Source organism: Neoarius graeffei, chromosome 15 (assembly GCF_027579695.1).
Source record: "Neoarius graeffei isolate fNeoGra1 chromosome 15, fNeoGra1.pri, whole genome shotgun sequence".
NCBI classification, from domain to species: domain Eukaryota; kingdom Metazoa; phylum Chordata; class Actinopteri; order Siluriformes; family Ariidae; genus Neoarius; species Neoarius graeffei.
In genome coordinates, this window is record NC_083583.1 from 11831717 (window position 1) to 11843763 (window position 12047).

Below are 12047 nucleotides of genomic sequence, written 5' to 3' on the forward strand. Positions count from 1 at the left end.
AAATTTGTGAAAAAATTTGTGAAAAATGCTATAATAATAATAATAATTCTCAAAAAATAAACAAAGATATGTTCTTACCATCAAATACTTTCATTCCATATTTTGTTGTGTTTTCAGTGTTCTCCACTACCTGAAGTTATAGCTCGGCGGTAGTATTGAGCGGCCGTCGCCGGTGGGTTCGCGAGGGGGGTGTCCCCCCTCGAACCAGAAAATTTTGAAATAAGAAACCCCTCAGATGCCATTTCCTGGCATCTAAGTTGCATGTTATTTATTTCGCAAGTAGCTGCTTTTGTGCAAAATCTTCTGACACTGGGAGCCGACTTTACATTTATTTTGTCACTCCGTTACCGAAATGTTTATTGAATAGAATATTTGTTTTTAGTTGAATTCTACACAAAATTACCTTTCATTTGAGGTGCAGTGTGTGTCTTTTCTTTCCACCGTACTCCTCTTGGAGGTCTGAGGCAATCGGAGCCACTTAACTGACACGCACTCCTCTGTCGCCGCACTACACGTGTAGTGACAAGTGAGCAAGCAAGCGTTAAGGGCCTCTGTTGAACCTATTGTAAACTAAAGCGCATCAACGATCTGTGATCAGAGAATTACTTTGGTGTTTGTATTTGGTGTTTGTATTGGCGTGGTTTTTTTACTTTTCTTTGAAGTAAACTTTAATTTTTTTTGACTGGGCGGCCAAAAATTAAGGCTCACGGCGCATGTATGAGTCGGCGGTTATAGCTCTTCTAGCCGTTATGACTCGGCAGGCCGCCGAGTCATTAACGATAGTGGAGAACACTGGTTTTATGTATTTTTTTGGGTTTTGTTTTCAAGTGGAGTTTTTATTTCGTCCTCGGTGGGTTCAGCAACACGCTCCTCCATTTTGTTTTTCTCTACTCACGGTATATGAGCTGTAAAGTAGCCAATCAGAGCATGCGATTGCTCATATCCAGTGAATGTGGATAGAATAAATAACAATTATTCCACGAAATCGAGTTGTACATGAGCTGATAGCTGACGAGGCGCGTAGCACCGAGTTGGCTATAAGTCATGTACAGTGAGATTGAGTGGAATAACTGTTATTTATTCTATTCACATTCACTGGATTTTGAGAAACAGAGCATTTTAATTTTAATTTTTTTGCAAATTCGATCAAATACTTTTATTCCATTTTTTTTTTGGGGGGGGGGGGGGGTTGTTTTCAAGTAGTTTTTTTTTATTTCATCCCTGGTTGGTTCAGCCATTTTCTTCTTCTTCTTCTTCTTCTTTAGGGTGTTTTTGGTGGTTGGCAAACCAACTTAAAGGTGCATTACCACCACCAACTGGGCCGGAGTGTGGAACAGGAGATATTGGGCGGGAAAAAAAACCTATATTCTTTTCACTATTTCTGTTTCTTTTAAATACTTGATAACAAAGTGATACATCTGACTTGATGCGCTCCGCCATTTTGTTTTTCTCTCCTCACGGTATAGACCCCTTTCACTGACGTCACCCGAAACCGGAAGTAAACAGACCCTGCGCCATATTGGAAGACCAACAAACTCGTGATTAGGGGGAAATAACGGCAGCGGTATGTGAACCCACGAGAATAAAATGGAGTGGCAAACGACTTAAACAAACAAATCTGAGCTGTTTTACTTATGATTTATTGGCCCAACAGTAGACTTGAAAGAAACCTGTGTGAGACTTGGCAAAAAACTGTGGATATAATGGATAAGTTTGTGCATGATCTGCGGACACTTTGAGGTAAGCAAACGCAAGAAATTCAGATTTAAAACATGCTAAATTGGCCCCAAGTTGATAACTGTATGAGGAGCAAGCCTCCCAGACTTCTACAATTTAATAATAATAATAATTTAGGATGGTTTGGGGCTTGCTCGCTGCTGCCAGGTTGGTTGTTGAGTAGCCTGACTGTTTTTTTTTTTTGTTCTTGCGTGTGGTATCATTGTTGACGCGAGGTTGTTTTTTGAACATGCCAATGCGGACACGATTTCCCCTGATGAGTTATGACTTCAGACGCGATGCGTGTGTGGAGGTGTGGAGTCCGCGTGATATGTGCGTAAGATAGGCTTCTCATGTGTTTGGAGATCCGCGCTCCGAGACAAGCGCAAGGCTTCTCATGTGTTTGGAGAGCCGCGCTCCGAGACAAGCGCAAGCGCCCCAAGGGGAAAAAAATGGACCCCCCGAAAATATCGGCATAGTTCGAACACTGAGTGTAGGCACTGGGTGTAAACAACAAATAGTTTACAATGTCTGGGTAGCAAACAGATGGCAGAATTGGTGTCAGGTCCTCCTTATGTTTCCATTCTCCCTTGCCGCGAGTCTTATCATATGGGTCAAACCCATCAATCACAGCCAGTTTCTCCACATACCGTGCCCTTTCTGCAGCTGGTAATGTACTCACATAACCTGAATTATCAGCCATCGTGTCACTTCACTCTCGCTCACACTTTGTTTTATATTGTGAGTGCATGTACTTGGTCTTCCAATATGGCGCCTGACAAAATCTCGCGGCGCGGTGACGTCATGTGAAAGGGGTCTAAATGAGCTGGTATCTGAGTAGTAGAGTAGCCAATCAGAGTGCGCGATTGCTCATATCCAGTGAATGAGGATAGAATGTAATGGAATTATACTGCAGTTGTGTTTACTGCATAGATCTAAGCATAGAGCATCATGCAGAGTACTTAACGAAAGCACAGTCTGCCAGATATCTCCAATAAATTCAAAAGCCTTTCAGTATATTACTGACCAGCAGCTCAGAGCAGAAATCCCAGAACGCTTCCTCTGCACTTCCCCAGTGCTTTTAATATCATTAATCCTTCAAAGCTCCAATTGAATTGCACCAAAGCAGCTGAAAGTCCCAACAGTATTAGCGCAGACGTCGGAATAAACCAAGACCTGTTGTGAATGTTAAGCACAGCCGTATGCAGTTAGTGTGTTGATTGCATCTTAAGAGCAGCGATGACTTGCTTGAGCCTGTGATTATCAAGTCACTGTCGATGTGCACCCAGATGTCTACTAATATGAGTAATTGCTAGGAATAGATACAACAGCTGCATTACTTCTCGTATGCTTCCATGATTTGCTCTTGCACAATGTGATTTTTGTGCCTGCATGGCTGCCATATCTATATGGAATAGAAACGATTTCTGTTTTTTTTTTAAATTGTTTTTCCACAGGCTGGGATTTTCAGCATGCACTCGTGTGAGGAAGGTTTTGCCACCGGGGGACGCGACGGCTGCGTGAGACTCTGGGATGTGGACTTCAAACCCATTACCAAGATTGACCTCAGGGAGGCTGAGCAGGGGTATAAAGGTAAATCTGGTGTTAGCTTCACACTGTTAATTTGTGCTAGCAACGGTAGCACAAATTGTTATCCTCACTCAGGATCTTTCTACTTTATTATTATCCCATTTCTACTTCATTTCATTTTCGTAATAGTTCTGACTATTGATGTACTGCTACCTACTAGAGTGGCGGCTACAATTATCAACACCTTAATGATCTTTTGGCTGTTGCAAAAGTTGAAAAGACTTTCAATACTTAAGCTGTGCATGAATAATTACTCAAACTTCCACTGGAAAAAAACTAGTTAAATTCCCGATTGCTTAGCGTATCAAATCACGTGACACCTTTGTCCACAGTTATCGACACCTTTGTCCAGTTATCGACACCTTTGTCCACAGTTAGCGACACCATTCCACGATTATCGACACCTTCGTCCACAGTTAGCGACACCTTCGTCCACAGTTAGCGATACCTTCGTCCACAGTTGGCGACACCTTCGTCCACAGTTAGCGATACCTTCGTCCACAGTTAGCGACACCATTCCACAATTATCGACACCTTCGTCCACAGTTATCAACACCGTTCCACAATTATCAACACCTTTGTCCATAATTATCGACACATTCGTCCACAGTTAGCGACACCATTCCACAATTATTGACACCGTTGTCCACAGTTGGCAACACCTTCGTCCACAGTTGGCGACACCTTCGTCCACAGTTAGCGACACCTTCGTCCACAGTTAGCGACACCGTTCCACAATTATCGACACCTCCATCCACAATTATTGACACCTTCGTCCACGGTTATCAACACCGTTCCACAATTATCAACACCTTCGTCCATAATTATCGACACCTTCGTCCACAGTTAGTAACACCATTCCACAATTATCAACACCTTCATCCACAGTGACAACATTCCACAATTATTGACACCGTTGTCCACAGTTGGCGACACCTTCGTCCACAGTTGGCGACACCATTCCACAATTATCGACACCTCCATCCACAATTATCGACACCTTCGTCCACAGTTAGCGACACCGTTCCACAATTATCAACACCTTCGTCCACAGTTAGCGACACTGTTCCACAATTATCAACACCCTCGTCCACAGTTAGCGACACTGTTCCACTATTATCACCACCTTCATCCATAGTTATCGACACCATTGCACAATTATCAACACCTTCGTCCACAGTTAGCGACACCGTTCCACAATTATCGACACCTTCGTCCACAGTTAGTGACACCTTCATCCACAGTTATCAACACCATTCCACGATTATCAACACCTTCGTCCACAGTTAATGTTCCACAATTATCAACACCTTTGTCCACAGTTATCGACACTGTTCCACAATTATCAACACCTTCGTCCACAGTTAGCGACACCATTCCACAATTATCAACACCCTCGTCCACAGTTAGCGACACTGTTCCACAATTATCAACACCCTCGTCCACAGTTAGCGACACTGTTCCACAATTATCACCACCTTCGTCCACAGTTATCGACACCATTCTACAATTATCAACACCTTCGTCCACAGTTAGACACTGTTCCACAATTATCGACACCTTTGTCCACAGTTATCAACACCGTTCCACAATTATCAACACTTTCTTCCACAATTATCGACACCCAGATAATTATTTATTAAAAAAATAATTGATATGTGGTATTAAGTTAACAAAACATTAGTTTTTATTAAAAATTTGTTTTACGTAGACTTATATTTAGTACAAAATATCTTTTATATAAATATATGGATGTTGGTGTTTACGTAAATGAGGAAGTAATTCTAATGTTTGTAAACAAATGAACTGTTAATGTTTAACTTGCATCAGAAAATCTTTTTTGTTCCACTTTCTACTCGCTTTCTAAGTATTTTCGTAGATCACATTTTGTTAGTTATTCGTTGTTGTTTGTATTAATTTCTAGTTTTGTAGTTTACCAATAAATGTGAACAGGCAACTGACATTGTAATAGTGCGTTCATGTGGTATGGGAATTATGGTAAATACCAAACGCCGACATGGAAAGCACACATGAACGCCCCCTCTTGTGGTATTTTCCACTGGGCAACTCGTAGAAAATTTTGATACACGAGTTGCCGAGATGAGATGAACTTTAACCTTTTCAACATGGCGGCGAGCGGTACAAGACTAGCTTATGAACCAAGAAAGAAGTGGTTTTCACCTACGGAAAGCTGACTCTCACCTTTTAAACGAGTCATGTTATGTATATTATATTATTATAATATGTATATTATAGCCTAATACAAAATATTCTGTGGCTGTCCAAAGAACGCCAACAATGATCTAGATACTGGCTACACTCATTGTGGCTACAGCCAAATTTCCAAAAACTGCATGGCATTCAGTGTGTTAAGAAAATCTCTACTTGTCAGGATCAGGAAATATTCAGCATTATTTACCTTTTGACTTTTGATAACTCATATTCCTGCTGCAGCTGATGAACAAGGCAATCTATAATTGTTTTAGCCAAATAACAGGCCTGATTCTGAATCTGGTCCACCATCTTTAATTTGTCAACAACAACAAAAGCATGTGAACACAACACACTGGTAAATACCACTTCCCAACTGGAAAATATCATCTTCCCATAGCACATGAACGCAGCATAACCACAGGAAAATCCAGGTCAGAGGTCACATGTCATTCCTTGAACCAAAATATAAAATGTCTACTGATATTGTAATATGTGGTCGATATTTACAACAGGCGGCACGGTGGTGTAGTGGTTAGCGCTGTCGCTTCACAGCAAGAAGGTCCTGGGTTCGAGCCCCGGGGCCGGCGAGGGCCTTTCTGTGTGGAGTTTGCATGTTCTCCCCGTGTCCGCGTGGGTTTCCTCCGGGTGCTCCGGTTTCCCCCACAGTCCAAAGACATGCAGGTTAGGTTAACTGGTGACTCTAAATTGACCGTAGGTGTGAATGTGAGTGTGAATGGTTGTCTGTGTCTATGTGTCAGCCCTGTGATGACCTGGCAACTTGTCCAGGGTGTACCCCGCCTTTTGCCTGTAGTCAGCTGGGATAGGCTCCAGCTTGCCTGCGACCCTGTAGAAGGATAAAGCGGCTACAGATAATGTGATATGTGATATTTACAACAAACTGCAAAAATATATATATTTTCTGAATGAAACAGAAAAATCTGAATATTTCAAGCAATTTTTTTATATGCTAGGAATTTAATTCTGGTCTAATTCTATTTACTGCAGTCGGATTCCAAATCCTCTATAAACATTCCATTCTGTTATGAATCAGAAAAAATGATTATAAATCACAGCACTTTTATTTATTTTTTTTTAAGTTCTTCATCTACTTCAACAATGTTACACAAAGATCGATCCATAACAGTTGTAAATGTCATTTAATTCCACAGGGTGTCGATAATGGTGGACACCGGTAAAAGTGGTCACTATTATCGACACCTCACATGACTTCTTAAATGCACGTTTAGATACAAAATGTCGACTGTCAAATGAAAGAGTAAGAAAAAGTAGGTTACGACAAGGAGATCATGAAATATCGGTGAATTTGATCAGTAAAAACATGTCCATGATCTTTCCACCATGCTTGCCTGCGATGATAACGTCCAAGTTTATGTCAAATTACTGATCGTGCTGAAAAAAATTCCGTCTCAGGTAACGAGCTGTGTCATCAGACGACAAGGTCAAAGGACGAGGCGGGTCTTCTGGTTGATTAATTAACCAATAATAACTGCTGTAACTGAATCTCATTTTTGTAAAATAGTTTTTTATTGGTAAATCTGAAAAGGTGTCGATAATTATGGACTGTCGATGATTGATTGTAGCCGCCGCTCTAGTACTTTAACCTTTAAAGCTTTAAACGAATTGCTGAAAAAAGCCCCACAGCTCCACCAGCTGTGTTTCATTAGTAAATGAATGAATTTATCCTGTGATTGACTCACTGATGTGAGTAATTTATATGTATAAATTGAGCAGCTGATTTTCATGCGTACTTAGATTTGCTTTTTGCATGCTGTAGTTTCTGTCAGGGTACCCACGGAGTCTTAAAAGTATTAAAAAAGTATTGAATTTCATTTTCCAGAACTAAGGCCTTAAAAGTATTAAATTTCATCTTGAAAGTCTTAATTTTTTCCACGGAGGTCTTAATTTTCCAAAGAAAGTCTAACATCGTTGCGTAACCTAGATTAAATTCTCTGTGGTGAAAATGAAGCAAAATCTAAAATGTTTTGCGCTGCCCTGGCGTTCACACGCAAACAGCGGGAAATTCACATCGCGCCGTAAAGGGTTCACACGAAACGAGAGCAGCAGGCACATAGAGCAGAGAGGGTGAGGGGGAGAGAGCATGGGGAAGTGCAGATTCAACCCGAAGTGGCCGATCGACCCTAAGGCCCCGGTCACACCGCCCGAACTTTGCTGGAGCGTTCCTTGAACGGTAGGGAGGGGGGGGCCGAATTTCGACAACGCTCGTCACCGCGCACAAAATGGGAAAAAAAATCAAAAACACGGGCGTTGGCTTAGCGGTGCACCGCTGAAGCCGGCGTTGCTTTAGCGTTGGTTTAGCGGTGACACGAGCGTTGGTATAGCGGCGTTCTGCGCATGCGGGCTTTGGCTCGGCGGGGGTATAAAGTTGGTTTAGCACCAATCATAGCAAGTCTCTCAGCATCCATGGTGATACAGTTTTACTGTAACTTTGAGCAAATTCGATATAGATGAGGTCTGAACTCAACGGCAGCTCGATTCCAAATGAGCTCCTGGTCCATTTCTCCCGTATTTATAGCCAAATTCTGGTCCCGCTCCGACACCTCTATACCAACGCCAAACCAAAGTTCATCGCCGCCATGGATAGCTGCTTCAACGCCCGACACCGTTCCAGCAACCCTGTGTCCGCTCGTAAAACGCTTACAACCGCTCCACCGAAGTTTGTGCAACGTTTAATCGCCGCCCGGGCAACGCTAGTGAAGCAGCGGTGGTCCAGCGTTCAAGATTTCTGCGTTGGCCTAGCGGACCCAAGCGTCCACGAACTTGCGTCTAGCGGTGCCAAACTTTGACTGGGCGTTGGTGGAGCGGGGGTGAACTTTGCCAGGGCGGAAAATTGCCCCCTCCTCACCGCTCGCAATATTTTGTGCAGCTCAAAACTTTCGGAGCGGTAGGAGGGCCCCACGAGAAACATCAGCGGTGGCCGAGCGTATACGGCGTTGCTTTAACGGGGGCCAACTTTTGTTAAACGGTGGTGAATGGTTACGAGCGGTGATGAATTTTTTTCACCGCTCCAGGAACGCTCCAGCAAAGTTCGGGCGGTGTGACCGGGGCCTAAATACGCGTGGGTTAAGGGGGTTCCAAATAATGACCGTGAGGCATTATGCACTTTGTGTAAAAAAACCTTTCAACTAGGGACAATGGGGCTTACAGCTCTGGATTCTCACATGAAAAGTGGTAAACATATTTCGTTTGCATCCACAATTCAGAAGCAGGCAGCTATACTATACTATTATAGCTATACTATTCTTTTTGTCTTTTGAATGCTTCTCTGGCGCATGTGTGTGTGTATGAGGGGTGATTGTCTGGACTTACGTGGGGGTGCTCTCCTCTGCATGGTGTCCAGGGGGTGTGAGTAGAATGAATTCTGATTGATTATTTTAATAAATGTAATTTTGTTATTTCAAACACTCGTAAATAGTAATTATTTGAGTTTTAATCTGGTGCTCAATATGATTTATTCTTCCCTAATGAGTGCGACAAAGGTATTAAATTTCACTTGAAATGGCATTAAAAAAGTCTTAAAAAGTCTTAAATTTTGGTTTAACAATCCTGGGGGTACCCTGTTCTGTGCTCTCACTGCCACATTTTTAAACTGCACTTTCCAAGCTGATAATTCGCACTCCAGGTTGTTATGGTCGTTTCACGCTTCGCTGCCCTTTAATGCTCCGGAGTTTCTCAAGTGAACACTCATCTTCTTTCTCCATCTCTTACAGGTCTGTCTATCCGGAGCGTATGCTGGAAGGCTGACCGGATCCTAGCCGGGACGCAGGACAGCGAGATTTTTGAAGTGATGGTGCGAGACAGAGATAAACCTCTTCTGGTCATGCAGGGTCACTCCGAGGGCGAGCTCTGGGCTCTGGATCTTCATCCCAAACAGCCGATCGCAGTGACAGGCAGTGACGATCGATCTGTCCGGTCAGTGTCTTCATTTCCTTTGGTCAATATGTTCCCTCGGAAGCAATCAATGCCATAACACTGTTCAGATTTCAGACGTATTCTCTCTGCCTCGTCGTGTTATATCAGCTAAGGAATAAAACACTTAGTGTGTGCTATTCTAGGAAATTGTCATACCTACAGGACACTTTTTCGATGGAATAAAAACGTGTTCTATTCCCTTCATTTATTTGGTTTGATAGCATGCAAGATTGTTAGCATACCGCTCATCATACATGTATTACGTCACTCTACCCAATGGAGAATGAGCATGCAATATCGTACGTTGTTAAGACAACATGACGTCACACGTCAGAGCTGATGCGAATATCCAATGAGAGAGTTTTCTGCTGCACATGTGCATGCGCACAATCATTTCTGTGTTCGCCGGGAAAAAGAAAGACGCGCTGAACACCCAAAAGGCTACCAGGACTTCATTATCCTTCACGCTTATTTACAAGAGAAAAACAGGCAAACGGACATTGAAAAACTGGAAAAGAGACACGTCGGAGATGTAAAACTTCCACGCTAGCGAGCGACTGTGACAATTTGTAAACAAACATGGCCACCAGGTTTGCTTTGTCAAAATAAGATTTTGAGAGAATTTTGGCTGCCAGGTCGCTCCGTTGTGTGTAGCTGTCGATGTTGATTTTAAAAGTAATTAAGTAAATTACATAGAGAAACGAATACTTCAGTCTGAATGAAAAATACTGTAGCGAGTGTGCAGCATGGAAGAAGAATCTGGAGACAGAAATCGTAGTTTCTCAGTCGTTAGCCTGTGCTGCTTGGTCTCGATAGATAGCGCTAGCTTGACTGCTTTATTAGCATTTGCTAGCACCACTGATGAACGCTACACCGGCTGGAAGGTGACTTCACTGCCGTGTTCACAGCACCAACTCGTGGGTAAGCTAGCGTTGGCCTTTGAGTATGTTGATATGAGGAGAGTGTGTATGTATAATATTGGCTGGCTTTTTTTTCATGGTATATCAGATATATTCCTTTCCACTACTCGTTCAGTATCATGCTAGCTGAATGGAATATATATACCACTCAACGCCAGCCAATATTATTTAAATAAACAATGACCACGTGGTGTGATGAGTTGCTCCTACTACGGTATTGATTATTTTCCGACAGTATAACAGCACCTTCTTAAAGGTTTGATTGTTTTTTTTTACACTACAGCAATTTACCAACTATTCTTTTTTTTTTTTATAAAAGAGCAACACATTATACTTTTGAAGCCTTAATAGTTAGCTTTAAGTTGTGGAACATCTGTGAAACAAGTCAGTTCCTGTTCTCACTTACATTATAGCAGCTATAAACAGTCACTCCCACACTAGCAATATTATTTCTCTCCCCTGAAGTACAACAGGCAATTCCAAAAAAGTTGGGACAAAGTACAAATTGTAAATAAAAACGGAATGCAATAATTTACAAATCTCAAAAACTGATATTGTATTCACAATAGAACATAGACAACATATCAAATGTCGAAAGTGAGACATTTTGAAATTTCTTGCCAAATATTGGCTCATTTGAAATTTCATGACAGCAACACATCTCAAAAAAGTTGGGACAGGGGCAATAAGAGGCTGGAAAAGTTAAAGGTACAAAAAAGGAACAGCTGGAGGACCAAATTGCAACTCATTAGGTCAATTGGCAATAGGTCATTAACATGACTGGGTATAAAAAGAGCATCTTGGAGTGGCAGCGGCTCTCAGAAGTAAAGATGGGAAGAGGATCACCAATCCCCCTAATTCTGCGCCGACAAATAGTGGAGCAATATCAGAAAGGAGTTCGACAGTGTAAAATTGCAAAGAGTTTGAACATATCATCATCTACAGTGCATAATATCATCAAAAGATTCAGAGAATCTGGAAGAATCTCTGTGCTAAGGGTCAAGGCCGGAAAACCATACTGGGTGCCCGTGATCTTCAGGCCCTTAGATGGCACTGCATCACATACAGGCATGCTTCTGTATTGGAAATCACAAAATGGGCTCAGGAATATTTCCAGAGAACATTATCTGTGAACACAATTCACCGTGCCATCCGCTGTTGCCAGCTAAAACTCTATAGTTCAAAGAAGAAGCCGTATCTAAACATGATCCAGAAGCGCAGACGTCTTCTCTGGGCCAAGGCTCATTTAAAATGGACTGTGGCAAAGTGGAAAACTGTTCTGTGGTCAGACGAATCAAAATTTGAAGTTCTTTATGGAAATCAAGGACGCCGTGTCATTCGGACTAAAGAGGAGAAGGACGACCCAAGTTGTTATCGGCGCTCAGTTCAGAAGCCTGCATCTCTGATGGTATGGGGTTGCATTAGTGCGTGTGGCATGGGCAGCTTACACATCTGGAAAGACACCATCAATGCTGAAAGGTATATCCAGGTTCTAGAGCAACATATGCTCCCATCCAGACGACGTCTCTTTCAGGGAAGACCTTGCATTTTCCAACATGACAATGCCAAACCACATACTGCATCAATTACAGCATCATGGCTGCGTAGAAGAAGGGTCCGGGTACTGAACTGGCCAGCCTGCAGTCCAGATCTTTC

The 12047-nt window shown here is 42.4% G+C and overlaps 1 protein-coding gene across 2 annotated transcripts in view; it reads left to right on the forward strand.

The window, feature by feature from the left end:
• eml6 (EMAP like 6) overlaps window positions 1–12047 on the forward strand; it is a 186360-nt gene that overhangs the window by 57658 nt on the left and 116655 nt on the right. For both annotated transcript variants that reach the window (XM_060940412.1, XM_060940413.1), the window contains exons 6-7: window positions 3174–3309; window positions 9270–9471. In XM_060940412.1, the coding sequence (XP_060796395.1) occupies window positions 3174–3309; window positions 9270–9471 (338 nt within the window). The remainder of the gene's footprint in view (window positions 1–3173; window positions 3310–9269; window positions 9472–12047) is intronic.